The 20860-nt window shown below is 45.3% G+C and overlaps 1 protein-coding gene across 1 annotated transcript in view; it reads right to left on the bottom strand.

Annotated features, from left to right (window-relative positions):
- CACHD1 (cache domain containing 1) overlaps positions 1 to 20057 on the bottom strand; it is a 191296-nt gene extending 171239 nt beyond the window's left edge. The window contains exon 1 of the mRNA XM_006125035.5: positions 19475 to 20057. Within this exon, the coding sequence (XP_006125097.2) occupies positions 19475 to 19726 (252 nt within the window). The 5' untranslated portion in view covers positions 19727 to 20057. The remainder of the gene's footprint in view (positions 1 to 19474) is intronic.
- Between the last annotated feature and the right edge of the window lie 803 nt (positions 20058 to 20860).

Below are 20860 nucleotides of genomic sequence, written 5' to 3'. Positions count from 1 at the left end.
AGTTATAAAATTAGAAAGAAAATGGAAATATGTGTATCCCCAACTGCACTGAATAAGTAGGGTTTCCAGGTAGCTTCAGAAAAAATACAGGACACACTTGATCTGGGGGGTAGTGGGGGGCAGTCGGGGGCAGCGGGGCTGGCCAGGAGAGAATCAGGGGAGGGGAAGGGGGCGGACGGCAGGAAGCAGGGCTGGCCAGGGAAGATCGGGGAGAGGGAAGCTGGCAGGAAGAAGGGCTGGTTGGAGGGTAGGGGGAATGGGGGTGGGTCAGGACCAGCGGGGCTGGCCAGAGAAGATGGGGGGGGGGGGCAGCAGGAAGCAGGGCTGGCCAGGGGAGATCGGGAGGAGGAGGGAGGGGAGAACCGCTCGGTGGGAAGCAGGGCTGGCCGGGGAGGGGGGGCAGTCGGGGAGAGCGGGGCTGGCCAGAGGGAGGGTCAGGGGGAGAGAATCAGCCGGCGTGGAGAGGGACTGACCCAGGCACATGCAGATCCCAGGGTACTGCCTGTCCCGCGCATGGTCCCAGCGAAGCACGAGTGCGTCCGGCTACGGCTCCACAATGTGCTTGAACAGTGCTCAGGAGAGCAGACAGGGCTTCTCGTCCTCCCCAAGGCGTCACTCCTACATCAGACGCAACCAGCTGACGGCTCCCAGCACAGATCGCGCCCTGCATCCCAGCCACTCTCCCCACCCCTGCCAGGCTTCCATCAGGCGCCCAGCCGGAAAACCAGAAAATACCGGACACTGCACATGTCCAGTATTTTCTGAAATTTTTTTTACCGGACAGAGGCCCCAAAAACCAGACTGTCCGGTTGAATACTGGACACCTGGCAACCCTATGAATAAAAGAAGCAGGTATACTTTACCGGAATCTGGCAAGGTGAATGCAGCTCTCAGGATATGTAGCTTTCAGAATATGCAACACTCATGTGTTAGCTTTATCAGGCCTGAGTCAGAACATTTAAACAAAACAAATAAGGAAGCCATAAAAGTTCACTTTTTAAACAAAAGGTGGATTTTATCTATTACTAGCTGGACTTACCTGGCGTTGCCCAGGAAACCGGAGCAACAAAATTTAGAAAAGCAGAAGCTGGTCCTGACAGCCTGCAGCCACACCGCAACTGCCAGTGCCTGACATCTGGCCATTACGGCAGACCCCCATGCTTTTCTACTGCTGCATAAAGCAAAATCTCTGACTCAAAAAAGAGGCATTGCAATGTTGAGAATCAGAGCTATTTGACTTGGCAAACTCAGATATAAGTCACAATAGAAATTATGTCTCTGTTTTCTTCCCATGTCATGAGTCTTGGAGCCCCTCTTGGAGGCCCCTCTTCAATAGTGCAATGTTAGAGCCGGACCAGCCTGGCTCCCAACAATCCATCCGCCCAATCCTGCCCTCTCCCCCACGCGCCCTCCAACAGTCCAGCCCCACTCCCCTACAATCCTGCCCTCCCACCACTCGCTCCCAACAGTCCAGCCCCCCCCGGACCAGCCCGTCCCCATTCATTCCATCTCCCCCCCCCCCCCACTCCTCCGCTCTCACCTCCGGGTCCCCGATGCACCTCCTTCTGGACATTTTTTGAAAGTGGCAGCTGAGCGGTAACAGTGGCCCACCCCCTCCACCTAGAGCAAGCCCTGGCAGCAACCCACCCGCCCATTGGTCGGCTGCCGGGCCCCGAGCAAACCGCAGTATTGAAGAGGGGCCTCCATATTCTTCCAACAATGGCAGGGAAGCCACTTCTCCCCGCACTGCCAAACTCCGTGCTGCCCTGGGGAGAGGCATCGGTCTCTCACCTCTTCCCTCCCACAGTATCTTGAAACCTTCTCCTGGGGGAAAGGTTATCCCATGGAAAGTTTGGTTGCGGTAGGTCTTATAGTGTCCAAGTTATTAGAGAACAAACATACAAACATTCTCCATATATATATATATATATATATACACACAGGCAGTCCCCGGGTTACATGGATCCGACTTACATCGGATCCCTACTTACAAACGGGGTGAGGCAACCCCACACTAGCTGCTTCCCCCCCAGCAGACCAGGGAGACGCGAAGCTAGCGCTGCCCCCCAAGCAGACCAGGGAGACGCAGAGCGGCTTTTCTCAGCAGACACTTCAGCTTGAGAATAAAGGACTGAGGGAAGTGAGGTGTGGGAGAATAAAACTGAGCTCTGGAGAAATGTTTGGCTAGAGTTTCCCCTACAATATGTACCAGTTCCGACTTACATACAAATTCAACTTAAGAACAAACCTACAGTCCGTATCTTGTACGTAACCCGGGGACTGCCTGTATATATATATATATATATATATATATATATTAGATTCAGTGTTAATAGTAATGTTTTGGATGTGCAAATGCAAGCAGTTTGAGATTTCACTATCCTCTCCCCACACACATACTTCTTACCAAAAGTGTTATTCCAATAGAAATCACATGGAAAAATAAAATCTCAAGTCCCTTCTTGTTTTCATACATCCGTAACAAAACGTAAGGCCCGTTTAAGAACGAAGGCTTCTCACTCATTTGCTAACTCTCACCCATTAGTATGTATACTACAAAAAAAAAATATATATATATATATATATATATAAATATATATATATATATATATATATATATATATATATTATTTGAAGACCTCTGCAATAAATAACACAATGGTGTGAATTAGGGAGTGAGAAATCTATTTCAGATTTCAACAAAAATGAAGGATTTCTAGAGCAGTTACTGAGATCTTGCCTATATTATAGCCTACATCAGTATAAGGGCTTGTCTTCACTTACTCTGAGATCAAAACTCCGGAGATTGAACTCCCTAGGTTTAATTTATTAGGTTTAGTAAGGATCCACTAAATCGATCCTGGTACTCCACCAGTTCACGAGGAGTAAGGGAAGTCAACGGGAGTTTCTCATGTTGACCTCTTGCAATGGGGAAGCTGCAGAAATTTGACTTAAGGTACATCAACTCCAGCTACACTATTCTCATCACTGGAGTTGCATATCTTAGGTTAACTGTCTCCAGTAGTTGTAGACCTAACTTAAGTTATGCCAGGGCTGTGAATATGCCAACCTCCAAGCAACATAAATTACACCAACCAACACACTATGTCAGCGGGACAGATGAGCTTCTCCGGCCACCATAGCTGCTATGCTCTCTCAGACGTGGCTTTATTATGCCAGCGGGACAGCTCTCTGACATTGGCGCAGAGCGTTTTCACCAGAGGTATTACTGTGGTGCAGATGCATCAGTACAGATGTACTGCTGCATCTTTTGTACTGTAGATTAGTCCTGAGACTATTCTAGATTATCTGAAATAACTCTGCTAACCACCTACAATACCCAGGGGAATGATTTATACAAACATACATAGAGGGGGGAAATATGTTAAAAAAATAAGAAAATGTACTTGTAAAGTAACAGAAATTGGAAGTGAAATTAAGGGCCAGTAGCGGAAGGCACTTAAATCACCTTTGAGCGGCAGATTTCAAGATTATTTTAGCACCAATTTAGTTGTTGAGTAAACTTTCAAATAAACAAAATTAAAAAGATACTCAATCTTATAAGCAATTTCTGTCAATAAACAAAAGATAAATCAGTAAGGCTTGAGAACAGAGTCAGGTTTTATGGGACCTTAGCTTTGTCTTTTCATACTTCTATGTCCTCTTTCTCCCACATCTCCCCCTCCCCATTACCTTGATGTTTCACCTCAACTTTAAAATGTCAAGCCCCGTTTTAAGAAATCAAGAAAATCAAGAAAAACGACAACTGTCTCTAAAGGGTTTTAAATAGTTGCTATCATACATGCAGTGTCATGAAGTGTTTTATGTGACCAAGGATTGAAAATCTGTTACATATATAAACATGCAAAGTGGCAGATTGTACATAATTAAGATGTCAAAATTAACTGCCTTTTCTGTATAAATTATTTTCAGTGCATTCTAGTCTGTGCCTGTGATTAAATCTACATTATTTAAATTTTTCAGGGCCTGATTCTGCTCTAACACTGATGAAAATCAAGTGCAGCCCTTCAGAAGTCAATGGAATCAAACTGGTGTAACCAAGACCAAAATTAAGCTTTTCATCATTTATCCAGATAGCTCTGAAATATTTAGTTTGGGAGCGGGAACAGAGAGCTTATACCAATGCTTAGAAGAAAATTAATCTAAAGATTTCAGAATTAAAAAAAAAACATTAGTCAGAAGCATTAAGTATCATGTTAGAGGTTTTAAAATTATGTATGATCTGCATTTTCAGCTACTTTTGGAAGTGTATTTCCTCTGATTGTGGGTAGCCTTTTTGGTAAAGAAAATATTTTTAACTATGTTGAAACCTAGGTTTTAATAAGTTCTACATACAGTTTAAATAAAAAAAACTGTTCAATAGTCTGTTCTGGAAAAAATTAAAGAAGTTTCCAAACCAATTTTATTTTAAATTGCTTTACAATGAAGACAGAGCTTTTTAGGGTTTATATCTATTTTTTTTAATATCTCAAGCACTTAGAGGAAGAGTTTTAGCATTTTCCTGATTTTGAAAAATACATCTGTATTTTTAGTCCCTAAATCTCCGTGTAAGGATTTATCTGCCAAGGTACAACCCAGGAATGGTGAAAGTACTATTTCTAAATTTTATCATCTGATTATATACTCATAGATGTTTGGTGATAATTACCTAGGCTTTTTTTTAACCTTTTGGCTCAAGGTTTGAACATTTATTTTCATTTCCACCTTAATTCCTCTGAAGCATTAAAATTGAAAAAGAAAATCAAGACTTCCTAAAATAAATACTAAGATTTTGTGCATCTGGCTGCAACAGACTTTCTAATTTTAAATATGCCAGACCAAAGACTTTGGCATTTATAGTAAAAACAGAAGCATAAACATTGCTGTATAATTTGTCAAACTGGAAGTACCCAGTGTTTATTCCAATGTCCCTGTCTGGATCAGAAAGTGCAATTTTCTCTTTAAGTTGGTTTGTTTTTGTTTTTGTTTTTGTTTTTTGGAAGCCTGAATCCACTAATCCAGCCTGTAGGACTAATTCCCACATCATACCTGTCAGTCAATGGGTAGTCTATAGCAAAAGGAATAAAAAAGCAATTGAGGACTAGCATTGGAAACATCACACCTATCTGTGGCCAAAAGACAGGCTCTTTATGAGAGGCCTCTTCCCTCTAGTCCAAACAAGCTGAAACTATCACACTGAAAAGAACTCCAAATTTTAAAGAGACCCAGGCAAGCCAATAGACTCACCAGGCCCCTGGGCAAGGGGGGTGGCTCTGTGTTCCTCCCCGTAACCTCCCAAGCGCCTCCTGGAGCACACCACCCAAGGCTCTGCACCAGACCATGCAGGACTCCAGCAGTGATTTAAAGGTCCCAAGGTTATAGTAGCAGTCAGGGCCGGATTAAAGGGGGGGCTTGCCATGCAGCTACCCGGGGTGCCAACCTATGGGAGGCGCCTGATTGAAGTGGTAAGGGGCGCCACGCACCTGGGGGTGGGGCCGTGCATGCGCCGCGCGCCCGCGGCACAAGTATGGCTCGGTCCGGCACTGGTAGCAGTAGCAGCAGAGTTGTCCAGGAGCCCATAGCATCTCCAAATCCTGGGGCAGTTGCTTACACTCGCTTACACTCTGCTTACACTCGCTCCCCTCTCCCCCCCCCCCCCCCCCCCGCTCCCGCCAGCAGGCCTGGAGAGACTTCAATAACATCAGGAGAAAAAAAACCCACAAAACTCACATTCTAGCTAAAAATTGCTGCTTTAGCATCTTTGGCGCATCTTTCCAAGACTGATGGACTGAGTTCTGCTGTAGGAGAGGGGAACCAGACTCAAGGCCTAAGAACATACAACCCTTTCACACTCCAAGGCTACGTCTAGACTGGCATGATTTTCCGCAAATGCTTTTAACGGAAGAGTTTTTCCGTTAAAAGCATTTGCGGAAAAGAGCGTCTAGATTGGCACGGACGCTTTTCCGCAAAAGCACTTTTTGCAGAAAAGCGTCTGTGCCAATCTAGACGCAGTTTTGCGCAAGAAAGCCCCGATCGCCATTTTCGTGATCGGGGCTTTTTTGCGCAAAACAATACCACGTTGTCTACACTGGCCCTTTTGCGCAAGAGGGCTTTTGCCCAAACGGGAGCAGCATAGTACTTCTGCAAGAACACTGACAATCTTACATGAGATTGTCAGTGTTCTTGCGGAAATTCAAGCGGCCAGTGTAGACAGCTGGCAAGTTTTTCCGCAAAAGCACCTGCCTTTGCGGAAAAACTTGCCAGTTTAGACGCAGCCCAAGGGTTAAGGAATTCCTAGTCACAGCCATAGGCGCCAACTTTTGCTGTAACCAGGGGCAGGTGCTTGATCTCATGCACCACCCCACACACTACCCCCACTCTACCCTTCCTCCATGTCTCAGACCTGCCTCTTTCCGCCGCTCCCACGAGCATGCCACACCCTCACTCCACCTCTTACTCCCAGATCCTTTGAACCCTGAAAAACAGCAGTTTCATGGCATTGAGAGCCGGTGGGATAGATTGAGAGGAGTAGATCAGCGGGACTGCTGGTGAGTGGAAGGCAAAGGGGAGGAGGGCGCAAAGGGGGGTGGGGAGTCTGCTTGCTGAACATCCACTTATTTTTTTCTATGGGTGCTCCAGGGCTGGAGCACCTACAGAGTCAGCACCTATGGTCACAGCATCTGATCCACTGAGCCAGAGTGATCTTTGCTGCGTCTCTCATCTCATCTCACAACTTTTCCTCCAAATGGTATTTAGTTCTCCAAAATTAACAGAAGTTTGAATCAAGACACACACGTCCAGCTACATTTCTGTTCTCTAACTAGTAAAATGGTTGCCGCTTCAAATGTCACGGTCAAAGGCAAAGTGAAGACTGGGCATTTAAAGAAAGGAAATTCTACTGGAAACAAAGACTTATGGGCTACTTCTGCTTAAGAACTGTGAAGCAGGAAAACCCATCAGTATGAATTGGGGATAACAGTCTTATTACCAGCGGTTTGTAGCTGTGCAAATATACTTGCAAATACACTCTTGAAATCTTCGGCAGCTGATCACTAACTGATAGTAGTGAAAAGTGATTTGATTAAGCCTGGCATCATATTGTGCATTACTACTGCTGACTTGTAATCATGTTCCAAGAGTCAGCTTCAATTTCTTCTGCTCGACTTTGTGGTATAGAAGAGGCTACAAATAATTCAGTCCCTAAACTAGAGAGAGCTCGGAAGCAGTGCTGAGGAAAGAAAGGGAGGCACTTGGATTTCCAATATGAAGGTGAGGCGAGAGAGAGAGAGAAGCTTCTCACTAGACAAACACCTCCTGCTTACCAGTAGCCAAACTACTCAACCTAATACACATAAGGAAAATGTGGGATAGAGCTGCTCAATTTTTTTCCATCTGACCTGAATTTTAACAGAAATTATTTATTTTTGTAAAAAATCTAGTTTCACAAATGGTGTCTGCTTTTCATGGAAAATTTCTTCCCTTTCCCGCCCCCTGATAATCTCCCTTCCCCTCCATACAAAAAAAGAACAAGACTATTTGTATTTGGATGTCATGCTGCAGAGACACATGGGAGTTGCAGTTTACTTGTAATACATCCCTATTCTCCACAAAAGACCTAGAATTACATTATTCTTTCAAATTTATTAGCAATGCACTGCTGAACAATATGGAATAGTGCTACAACAAATTACAGGGAAGTTAAGGTTAATAAAGGCTAGATTAATAAAGAAAAAAAGGCGCAGCAAAGCTGAGTGTCACCATGCCTAACTTTTAGGCATCTAAAAAAAAATCAAAGGGATTCATCCTTGTACAATGAATGGGGAGAGGCACCTCAATATGAGATTCACAAAAACCTTGCCCAAGATAGCCACTGGGAAATTCAGAGGAAAGAGGTATGTCCTAAGACCCATCCCTCTTCCAGAGTTAAGCACCTAAGTCCAGGCTGCAAAGAAGTACTTCCTCCTGTGCTCAACTGCAAACTCTCTCTTGCTGTTAGATGCCTACATTGTTTTTTTCAAGAAGCTAGAGGGAAGGACCTCAGACCTTCCTCATAACTTTAAACTTATTAGTCTGGGTACTCCATCAGGAGCATGGAACACCCATAGCTCAAGTCCCCCTCCCTAGACATCAGGAAGAAAGGACTTGACCAGGGACCTATCACCTCTCAGAGAGTGCTCCAGCCACGGGCTTGTTCTCGCCTCTTAAAACTGTTCCATTGTGGACAGATAATTAAAAATCAGGGGGACTAGATCCTGGGTCTTCTTCACCCCCAAGGGAGTGCTCTAAACACCAGGCTACAGAGTCATTGTCATGCTTCACTCTCTCAGATCACAGATTCTTTCACAGTGGAATAACTTCAACAGAAGAGAGAGTGAGGAAACTCCACATGAAAACTTTTTATAACATAGTGGCTAGTGCACACACCAGAGAGGTAACTGATCCCCCACTCACCTGATGAGAAGGGACTTGAACATGGAGTCCCACATGAGTACCCTAACTGCTAGGCTAAAAATTAGAAGAGAGGTCCTCTTCCTGCTCCAGAGGCCACTTTGTGTAAAATCTATTGTGGCCCAGTCTGGTAAGCACATGCAACACATGCCTACTGGATTGGAATGGCAGGCAAGTAGGGTTACCAGGTAGCTTCAGAAAAAATACTAGACACACTTGATATGGTGGGGGAGAAGGGACCAGCCGGGAGGGGAACAGGTCTGGCAGGGAGGAGGGGGGGATGGGAAGCAGGGCTGGCGGGAGTGGATCGGGGGGCAGCGGGGCTGGCCAGGGGAGATCAGGGGGGGGGGTGGAGGCAGGAAGCAGGGCTGGTGGGCGGGGGATGGTCAGGGGCAGCAGGGCTGGCCGGGGAAGATTGGGGCGGCATGTGGTGGGTAGCAGGGCTGGCCAGGGGAGATCGGGAGGAGGAGAACTGGCCGGCAGGAAGCCGGGCTGGTCAGGAGGGTGGGAGGGGTAGGGCTGGCTGGAAGGGGAGCGGGGGGGGGGGAAGAGAATCAGCTGGCGGGTAGCGGGACTGACCCGGGCACATACAGATCCCAGGGTGCTGCCTGTCCCATGCACAGTCCTGGCGAAACACGAACGAGGCCGACTACGGCTCCACAATGTGCTTGAACAGAGCTCAGGGCTTCTCCTCCTCCCCAAGGCGTAACTCCTACATCAGACGCAACCAGAGGCTCCCAGCGCCGATCATGCCCTGTCTCCCAGTCACTCCCTCTACCCCCACCAGGCTTCCATTGGGCGCCCATCCGGAAAAACAGAAAATACCAGACGTGTGCAATTTCCAGTATTTTCTGAATTTTTTTTACTGAACAGAAGGCCCAAAAACTAGACTGTCCGGTTAAAACAGACACTGGCAACCCTACAGGTAAGTTAGACCAAGGAATGAACCCCCATTTGTGCATGGCTCAGAGGCTCTGGATGGCTGGTGTGGATTTGCAGGATGCACATTCTGAGACGGAAATGTAGATGCAGAGGGAAGTTCTACAGAAAAATCTAGGCCCCGGGTGAATTTACACATCTTGGGGTTTGGTTGCAGCTGAGCAAGGGCTTTCTAAATCCCAGCAAGGCCTGATTTGGCTCTAGCCCTAAACATTTTCCTTTTCAAGGCTGTCCTTAACTGCATACTATGATTTTTTTATGACTATTAAGCACTGGAATGGTGTAATACATCAGAAGGTACAACAGCTATTAGTTGATACCCACAGGGTAAGAATTTTGGATACGTTAAAAGAAGGTATTTAAGGTCAAGTTTTTATGGTATTAAATATTATTTATTATGTTCAGAAAGACATATAAAAGAGGCCAAAGGTTTGAGTTTTAAAACATATTTATTTATATAGCCTTGACACTGTGATCACTGAAATCAATGGCAAAGCTCCCCTTAATTTTAAGGGGTACACACAGTATGTGTGTGAAAGTGAACTGGTACATTATGCAAAAGATGCATGCAAACACATAACATCCTGCAGTTATTACATTATTTCTCTGTGTAGAACACTTTGATATTTGCTAAACTCAGATTGTTTTTTAAATTATGTTGACACCAAAACATTTATCTTGTCTCTAAATGCACTAGGGCAGTTTACATTTTTGTAGTAATTCCTTTCTATTCTGAATCACTCATAAATTGCAGATTTATTTTTTAAATTGACATGCAAAATATAAATGTTAATTTCTTTGCAACCAGTGCCAAGGTCACACTGACTGAACCATTCCAACTACTTTGTTATATTGTAGGGATCATCAGGCTTTTGCCATTTCTGCTTTCCTGAGTGAAGCTAAGAAAAAAGAATTGGCTAACATATACTGTACTTTGTGCATTTCCTTAACATATGTCTTATCAGCCGTGCCACAGCTGAGAGATTCCAAATTGCTTTATGACACATTTGGATTTTCTACCATTAATAATTCCCCCTTTCTCCCTCCCATGACTGGCAGGGCTCTTCAACACAGCAGTAAAGTGGGACAGCTAATTATCTAGCAATCCACCTTGCTGCACCACATTTGGCAACTTTTATCTGCACAGGACAGCTGCGTTCTCTGTGTTTGAAGTGAAATGTCAATCTCCACTAATGCAACAAGACTTACATCACTAATGATGTCTCTAGACTTTGAAGAAACAACTCAAAGCCTAATTAAAAATTCAGATTCATTCTCCTAAGCTGGACTATTTTAACTGCCCTTCCACCAGGACTTCACTATATCTTTTTGAAACGTTTCATGCAGAAAAGTCCAAATGGAACAGGATGAAAACCTGCTGTAGTCTTGGGCTTTCACAGAGCCTTTAGAAAGATTGTTGTGATTGGATGCAAACCAAGACATAATCATGTAAAACAGATGAGAATTTTACTCCACTGGCTTCCACTTCACAATTACTATAATGTATACTATTGAAAAAGAAAAAACAGTCGTTCATAAACTATTTATTGACCTACACTTTTTAATTTTTATTTTGTTTCAGTCTCTCAAATAGCTTTCAACCATTTCAAGTTTAATTAGATAAGTGTCCTTATTCAGCAAAGCTGGAGATCTTGACTTAAGATCATGATAATGATTGATGGTTTACAGCAGGGGTGGGGAACCTCAGGCCCGTGGGCTGTATGCGGCCCTCAGATTGCCTGGATCCAGCCCTGAGCATTGGGAAGCCCGCATGGGCACTCCAGCTCCACTGTTGCCCCACTCTGGGCTGGAGCGCACAAAATCTACTGGGCCCCCCTAAGCTCCGGTGTGCGAGGGGAACGTGGGGAGTATCTTTCTCCTTCTCAGTCAGAAGCCGTGTCAGTAAGGTGTGGGTGTTTTTGTTGTTGCTGTTTTGGTTTTCGCTTGTGTGCAGCCTCCGACCCAAAAATGATTCCACACCTCTGGTTTACAGTTTTCCCATGGCACTAATCACCCTAGTATCTGATCACCTTACAAAATAAATCCATTAATGAATGTGACTTTTGTGAGAAGTCAGGAAATATTCGTATGCCCATTTTAAAGATGGGAAACAGATTTGCCCAAGGTCACACAGAAATTTATGGTGGAGACAGAAAAAGAACATAGATCTAAGTCTGATGTGTTACCTGCAACACCAACACTGGATAGTTACCTCGCGGAGAGGTAGGCAACCCCGACTCTCCACCCCAGCCACCGAGGAGGGCGAGGCTGTAGCTGAGCCAGTTGGGCCCCTTCTTCCTCTTCTTTCCTACCGCCAACGCAGACCTGTTCTCTCCCCCATCCTCCTCCAAACAAGCCCTTCCCCTTTCCTTCCCCTGCTGCGCCCAGCCCAGGTCCCCCATTTCCAAAGGGCAGCGCTTTAGGAGTCTGGGATCAGCTGGGGACTCCAGCTGATCCCGGGCTCTGCTGTTGCAAAGCCCCTCTGAAGTGCCAGAGCAGCACTTCAAAGGGGCTTTGCAACGCGGAGCCAGGGGATCAGCTGGGCACTCCGGCTGATACACGGCTCCGCTTGCGCTGCCCCTTTGAAGCGCCAGAGGCACTTCAAAGGGGCAGTGTAGCATTAACACCTGCGATTAACACGTTAAAAAAATTAATGCATTAATCCTGTCCTGCATTGATCGCAGGCGTTAACGCAGGTCAACTGACAGCCCTAAAAAGCATTATATAGCCAAACATACTATTCATATAATAGTTTCCCAGTCAAGCTAGAAGAGTCTGCATAGTTCAGGGGCCATCAATAGGCCAGTCGGGGCCAAATCTAAACTACCAGGTGCTTTACAATGGACCTCAAAATCTTTTCATTTAGTTATTATCGTCATCATGGTTACTAGGGAGATGGTTCTTTCCCCTGGAGCGGGGGTGGGCAATAATTTTTGACAGGGGGCCACTCCAATATTTTGGATAGTGGTCGAGGGCTGCACTCTTCCAAATTATGAATGGAAGAGGTGCGGACTCTGGGATAGAAGTTGGGTACAGAAGGAAACTTGGGGTAAAGGATTGGGGTGCAGGAGGGAGAATGGAGTCTGGGAAGGAGCTTGGGTGAAGGAGGTGGCTGTGACCGAGGGCAGGGGACTGGAGTTCAGGTATTTGAGATGTGACCTAGGGTAGGAGGGGACTGTGATCTGGGGCAGTAGACTGGAGTGCAGAGTGGGTGGCTATGGGTGTAAGAGGGAGACAGGGGGCAGAGAGTTGGGGCAGGAAATGGCTGGCAGGCTGTGGCCAAGAGATTTACTTGCCAGCTGCCAAATTAGCCTGCCTGCCTGTCTGCAGAGCTTAAAATGTTTCCCAGCCAGCCCGCCTCGCCATGAGCTTCATGAATAATTGAGTCAAAGAGAGGGGGCATGGTTCTTCTTGGCTGCCTGTTACTCCAACAGGAAGCTTGCATTGGCTGGAGTCTGCCAGAAACTGGCCAATGGGAATGTGCTAGGGGCAGAGCAGCTCCTAAAACTTCCCCCACTTCCTTCCAGTTTTAAAACAGAAACGGAGCCCTGCAGCTGAGTTTCTGCACGGGGCGTAAGGCTGCGGGGCAAGCTGGGAAGCCTACCTGGGGCTCCCCACTGGGTCCACAGGCCGAATCTGGTGGCTTGGCGGGCCGTAATTTGCCCGGGCCTTCCCTGAAGTCTGGACCTTGGCTATACATTGACAAGAAATTTGGACCTTGACAAAAAAACAATTGATTATCCTTGTTATGCCTGTTATTACAGCATCTGAGCAAGTATTAACACCGTTCATCAGAAACCAGAACTCTGTAATTTAGCAGATAGAAAAATTTAAAAAGTTGTGTGTCCTTGGAATAGAACTGCCATGTTAGCAGTCAGAAAGGCATTTTTCTCCAACTATGCTCCCATGTTTGGAAATTGGGGGTGGAAAGGTAAGAGAAAAGGAGAACTGTACTCTTCTAGCACAATAAACATCAAGAATCAATATGAGAGCGTTGTCAAAATAGTCTAGATCCTAATGGGCCTACATGGGTTTTATAAAGTTTTCTTAAAACTTTCTTACTCAAAGCTGCAATAGTTTTTCCTCTACAAAGCCGGGGGGCGGTGGGAGCAACTACTTAATTGTCCAACATAAGCTTATGTTTATCAGATAGTCGACTAGTCACTTACATCCCAACACTGAAGAAGTAAATATTATAACACAGGAGGTCTTAGGTCCTGTGCTTGTTGAAAAATGGTCAGTATTATCAAAAGAATTATGTCCTGTTTTTCCAGTCAAAATTTCTGAAGTTTTTCAGCTGGCAATCTACACTGCCATTACAATGGAGGCGAGAAAACCAATCTGGGATTAGCCAAGTAACAGAACTAGTTACTTGTTACTTAGTTATGTGCAGGGCTCGACAAATCACTATATCTACTCACCTGTGGCGAGTAGATTTCAGCTGGTCACCCCGTTCACCGGCACTGCGCGCATGCGCAATACCGGTCTGGCGCATGCGTAGTGCGGGGCTGGCAAGTAGATCTCGCCGCGGTTCGTCAAGCTCTGGTTATGCACAAATGTACTCTGTTCAGATTGGGTCAGAGCAAAATCTCCAGCTTGGTTGTTATTTAGTGTAATAGAGGCTGGAACTCTTAAATGAGTGCCAAGTGCCAACTGAATAGACCACTCAAGAGAATACCCCTTAAACTGTTCATTCAGCAAAGTTCTGTCTTTTGTGGCTTCTGACATGAAGCTAGTCTATTAAATGTATGGGCTACCATAAAATGCAAAGTAATATGGTTGCCTTTTAAAACCACTTGGAGTACACAAACATAACTTTAAATCAACAGTTTATGCATCAGGTGTTTTCAGAATACTAATCATTGCCAAAACATATTGTAGTGGATACTCAACACCAGCCATACGAAAGAATAATTGCCAAAACAAAATTTCACAATAAAATCAGAGGGATTTTGTCAATCTGAAGTCTGGCGACTGGTTTGAGGCTTTTTTAAGTCAATTGTAAGTTCAGTTATTATGCTTGCCCCAGAATCCCACTGTGGGTTTACAATCACATTGTTTTGAAGTTTCAAAGAGGTAGCCATGTTAGTTTGTTTTAGCTAAAACGAGGGGTCTTGTGGCACCTGAAAGACTAACAAAGCCTACAAAAGCTTATGCCCTAATAAATGTATTAGTCTTTAAAACATCACAAGACTCCTCATTGTTTTTATTTCTTTTAAAGTTTTTTTCCCCTCTTCCTGGGCAAGCAACAGGAGAAACAGACTGCACAGGTGAAACAGTTAAACTGACTATTTACAACAGGTTAAATGTTGATCCTGCTTTGTAAAGCACTTTGAGATCAACCAATGGACATGGCTATTGTAGAACTAGATACTATTACATCAGCGGAGAGCTGGCCCAGAGTCTTGTCAAAGGCTTAAAGTAAACATATTACTCTATAATACTTGTGAGACATTAGTCCACAAATTACATTTATAATGGGGGCACATATATATTCAACAATAAAGGAAAAACTGCTGCCCCACCTGCCCACAGAATGCTGTTCCTCACACAAGCGGTCACACAACCATGTTATTCTTATGCACAAGTATCTTTATTTGGAATCTAGTGTATGGTATATTATTCTAATTTAAAAATCAACATGAAAGTAACACGCTTACAGCAATAGACCTATGTTTAAAAACTTAGTAAAAAAAAATCAGCTTCTTCATTGATATCTATCAGCTAGCCGTCTACAAATAAGATCCAGTTGTACTAGCTCAAAGACAATTGCTAGAATGGTGCTGTCATACTATCATCCTTGCTTTTCCATGCAGCATCTATATTAGTCTTACTATGCATCCCATTCATTCCTGTAGGATTTTGCTGGTTTTAGAAAATAAACTATAAAAAAGAAGTATGTTATATCACAGAGTTTCAATATAAGCCCATAAAAGCAATGACTCTTCCTATCAACATGCGAGGTACAATTATTACAGCACTATTATGAAGAAAATGTGTTAGAGAAAGTAGACACAGCATAAAGGAGACAGTTTGTTTATTACACTTGCCATGTCTCCAACCCTATGACTTTTATATACAACCTCCCTTTTCACCAGCTTGTAAGGCTCAGCATTCTCCTGGTTCCTCTCTTACCTCTCCTTTAATGCTCCTTTAATGTTTCCTCTGGAGGCTCCACCTCATCCTCCCTCCCTTTCTCTTTTGGTGGTCCACCTTGAATTTTCTCTTGTTCTGACTCTTTTCCACAGATTCATATGCACCAAATCAACCTCTCTCCTTCCGTCTATTTACGCATTTCCACCTGCCTCGCTGACACTGCAGCCTGACATTCATTGGATATTTCATTGCCACCTCAGACTCAATGCAGCCACTAAGCTTATTGTTCCTTCAAAGCGCTCTTGCCCTATGCCTCCCACCTCTATCCTTCCCATCACCAAAATTCATAATCTTGGCATCACCACTGACGCCTTTCGAGCTCTAGTCAAATCCTGCTATTTTGATGTATGCTCACTCTCTCAAAGAATTAAAAATTCTCTCATTTTTTCCATCCCAATTGACCAGATATGGCATATTTGTTTCATGTCTTAAGCAATACAAGCTTCTGCTTCTCTCAACATTCTAGTCTATGCTGAATGCTACTGCCCAAAATCATAGGTAGGTGTCTACACCAATTTCCCCTCTTTACTTTCCAGAATCTCCACAACTCAGCCCTCATCCCTTCTTACATTCCCTATTGCTCTCTTCAAAGTGCCCAAGAGTTAATCCTAGCCACTTCCTTTGTTTCCTTCACTCACTACCGCTTGTGGGCCTTCTTCCATGCCACCCTCTCTGCTTAGAGCAGTCTCTCAGTTAGGAATGTCAAAAAGTGGGTAACTGGGTAACCATGTAAATGCTGAAAATTTCAGCAGTTACACGATTACATATACTCGCAGGATGGGGTGGCAGCTGGCTCCCGCACTCTGCCCCATGCTGCTGCCTGTATCAGAAGAGGTGGTGCATGCTGAGAGAGAGGTTTTAAACTCTGATACAGAGCCAGTAGCGCCAGGTGGCAGCCAGCTCCCTAGAAGCAGGGCAGGAGTTGCATGTAATCATTCACTGTCCTATTACATCCCTTCACTCAACAAGGTATACAAAGCTCCCTCACTCTTTTTTCCATAACCCTACAAGAACATAAGAACGGCCATACTCCATCTAGTCCAGTATCCTGTCTGCCGATAGTGGCCAGTGCCAGATGCTTCAGAGAGAGTGAATAGAAGGCAATTATCGAGTGATGTAACCCCAAAGGACTGGCACCGCAGAGATGTAGGAGCACCCAGAGCATGGAATTGCTTTCCTAACCATCTTGGTTAAACCTCATTTGTTCCTGAATGCCTTCCAGTTGTAAGGACCACTTGATTACATAGTGCAATACAGAACAGTTTAGAATAATAATCCTCCGTCTGACAGCTCTGTCGAACATGGAAACCCACTGACAGGTGCAGCTCTCCTACTGTACAAGCCCACTGTACACTAAGGTGCTACATAAACAGCAATGATAAATAATTCTGTGTTAATTGCATGCAGCCCTTTTTCAGAATTAAATGCTTAAATTTAAAGAGTTAAAATTTTATTAAAAAATTGTTCAGCTGAAGGAACAGATCATCAGAGAAGCTTCTAAAATCAGGGGATGCTTGTTTTCAATCAGTTTTTAATCTGAAACAGCTGTAGCAATATATGGAGGTAGTGGGGAGAGTTCAAATTAGTTTGATGGAACTTAAAATGGGCAAAATATTTCAAAGAATATAAAGCTAATTCTGTGAACTATTGGCTCCACTGTATTAACTGCCTTTGGCCTCACACAATTCAAGTAACAATAAATGCACAGCTTTTATTATTATTATACCTATTCACTGGCATCAAGCTTAGTTCCTAAACCAATACCACAACTGGCTACAATTCTTGTGGAGGAACTTGGTACATTTTATGCCTATCTACAACACAAAGAAATGTCATTATGGAAGACAAATTTGCATATACATGCTATGTGAGCTGCCTTAAAAAAAATAAAAACAAACCAAAGACGAGACATGTTGAAGCTTCTCTAGCACTTGTCAAGCAGGTTTTTTTTTCCACTGGAGAAATAAGTTGAGAAATACAATCATGTTCCTTTAATTTTCATTAACCAAAAGATTCTCCATTTATAGGGTTATATACATAATTTTCAAGGGGGAAAGCATGCCTGTCAATACCTAGACAGAAAAAGTGTTTTCCTTCATTTTCTCTGTATCGATAATTTTCTTCTATCTACCTTGTTAAGTGAAGTCATTTATGTCATCTTAATCTAAAGGACAAGACAGCAGCTCTGTCTTTTCCTGGATAACGCCCCAGCCCTAGCAGATGAGCCAACACAATGATGTTTCAAAGGTAGGAGAATGAAGCCAGTCTGGAGAAGATAAAGGGCCATTTGGGAGACACCCTGCTGGCTGCATAAAAGTGTCACCTCTTCAATTAAAAAAATAACAAATAGTCTTGCAGCACCTTAGAGACTAAAAAACAAATGTAGGTGGTGTCATGAGCTTTCATGGGCACAACCCACTTCTTTAAATGTCTTCTCTATGCCCACAAAAACTCATGACACCACCTACATTTGTTTTTTAGTCTCAAGGTGCTGCAAGACTATTTGTTATTTTTAAGGGGTTTTTTTCCAATTACAGACTAACACGGCTACCCCCTGAAACCTCCTCAATTTGTGAGGCTTTTAAAACTGTATTTGGTACTGCCCATACCTTGGATTGCAATGCATCTGGGATCTGATTTCACTTTCTCTGTGTGTGCACATGTTGTAGTTGATAGTTGTAACACAGCTACTATACTACCTTCCCATGCAATTCCAACTAGTAATTACAGAAATCACAGCAGTTTTACTATAATTAATATGTACTCACTAAGGCAGGGGATGCAAATAATTCCTAATAATCTCCTTCCTCTTAGAACTGAAAAAAATTACAGTATCAGGAAATGTAAAGATTATAATAAATGTGTCAAATTGCCTATTACCTTCAGGAAGAACTGTCTCTCTATCTCAACAGCCTGTATATATATATCATGTATATAAATTCCACATATAAAAAAATTCTCCTTTCATGAAAGAACTACATTTTGGGACTTACTGACAACAGAATGATATTCAGAGATGAAAAAAACCCAAAAATTGTATGCAGACCTCAGGGACCTTGTTCAAAACAAGTCACTACTTTAATTCAGCTGTAAATATTGCTGTACTTAAGTCTAAAAATATCCTCCTTCAATTACAACTGGAAGTATAAATAAACCTAAAGTTTACAATTCCAAACCTCATTTTAATTTTTTTAATAAAGGTTCCAATAGTTTTCCTTTAAGAGCGGAGACTGTATTATACAGGTTGGTTAGCTTTCGGGAATAATATGGATATAAACAAAAAACATATTCCAAGGAGGAAGTATTTTTAAGTTTAAAAACAATAAATCCAATGAATCTAAAAGATTTATGAAGGCTTAAGCTTTCCTCTGCCTCACAAAGGAAACTGGTCCTTGTCACTGAAGAGACAAAAGTATGAAAATAGTCAGCTCCTAGACCTCCATAAAAATGCAAAATATCCCTGCCCCACGAGGCAACAGCCTGGACGCAGGGAGTCATGTTTCAAGACTTTACAACGATGCACTAAACCGCAAGTTTATTGATCAGCAAATGGCAACAAAAAACAACCCCTACTGGCCGGGGAGGGGTCGCTGTGTGTGTCAGGCAAAGCTGCATGGTGGAGGAACCGCGGCCACCAAGAGCTTGCGTCCCTTCCCCGGGCTTGGGGCAGAGACTCCACACCACAGCCCCAGCTCCCTGCAAACCGGGGCAGAAGTCAGGGTAGAAAGGCGACCGGTGTGTGGTTGGGGGAAGAGAAGTTTGCAGCGAGAAAAGGGGACTGGGGCGCGGGCAGGCGGGAGCGAAAGGAGCCAGGGAGAAGGAGGAAGCAAAGCAGGATGAAGGGTGAGCGGAGGCAGGGAAGAGAGGGGGCAGCGGGGAGGGAAGGAGCGAGGCGGGGAAGGGGGAAGCGGAGGGCGCCGGGGAGCGGTACCTGCATCGTGACGACCCCCAGCTCCTCCGTGGCAAGTTTCTTCATCTGAGTTGCTAAAACTTGCGCTTCCTCCAAGATGGAAAACTCCGCCTCGGCCGCGCCGAGCCGCCAGCAAAGCGCCATGTAGACGAGCCAGAGGGGCCGCTGGAAAGCGCTGCCCCTACTCCGGGGGCAGGGGAAGCGGGGGCTCCGGCCGCCGGCGGAGCAGCGAGCCGGCCCGGCGGCCTCCTCCCGACCTGCCCCCCTCGCCATGCTGCTGCACAGACCCGCCGGGGGGACCCTCCCGCCCCGGAGCGCGGCGCGCAGCCCCCCGCGAGCCAACTTCCCCGCGCGCCTCCCAAACTTCTGGGCAGCCCCTGGCGGGCTCGGGGGCGCCGGGACCTGGAGCCGCGCTCACTCCGCCCCCGCGAGCGGCGCTCCTCGCCCGGCCACCCTCAGCCCAGCTCCGGGATCGGCTCCGCTCCGCTGCCGCCTGGAAACAGCGGGGGCTGCGGAGAGCGGCAAACTGCGGAGCAGGAGGAGGAGCAGGAGCCGCGGGGCCGGGATGGGAGTCACCGAGGGGGAAAGGGAGGTGTCTGGTGCCACCAAGCTGCGTGCCGGCTCCGTGCACTCCCCGGCGGTGTGATGGAAAGGGGGGAGGGGGCAGACCCCTTTGCAGGCTTTCAAACACGCGGGCACCTCCCAGCCAGGCTCTGCCTCTTCTCTGCCGGTCTGGAGTTCGCTTTGTCGGCTAAATCCGCATCCGTCCCACATGTTTACCTGGCTGCGAACCCAAAGGGGGTCCCGTTTACAGCCTTTCCCGGAGGCCCCTTCCTCCAGCGGATGGGCAACTGGGAATTCATAGAATAATAGGACTGGAAGGGACCTCGAGAGGTCATCGAGTCCAGCCCCCTGCCCTCAAGGCAGGACCAAGCTCCGTCTACACCATCCCTGACAGATGTCTATCTAACCTGTTCTTAAATATCTCCAGAGAGGGAGATTCCACCAATTGACTTTGATAAACCCGGATTTGTCTATGTGTGTGTGTGGGGGGGGGAAGGGGGTTGTGCTGCCATGCGGGCCGCGAGAGACCTGTCACCACCTCCAGTCGCTTCCCCAGGATCGGTAGTTCCCTGGAGGAAGACTGGGCAGATAGTAAATGGACTTGATCTTTGGGAAAAGGTCAGAACTGACACCATCTTGTGTCAAAAGCCCAGTTCTGGGAGGCAAGAGATCAGGGATTTATTCCTAGCTGTGTTACAAACTTGCTGAGTGACATGGGGCAAGACATTGTGTAGCTTAGCCCCCCCTCCTCTCCTTTGTAAAAATAAAAGTCATTAATAATTCTCAATGGGTCATTTTGAGTTATTAGTGTTTCTAAAGTGCTTTGACGTTCTCATGTGGAAG

This window comes from Pelodiscus sinensis, chromosome 9 (genome assembly GCF_052426305.1).
Source record: "Pelodiscus sinensis isolate ZL-2025 chromosome 9, ASM5242630v1, whole genome shotgun sequence".
Lineage (NCBI taxonomy): Eukaryota > Metazoa > Chordata > Testudines > Trionychidae > Pelodiscus > Pelodiscus sinensis.
Note: the sequence above shows the minus strand (reverse complement) of the source record. Positions and strands in the feature narration are given on the sequence as shown.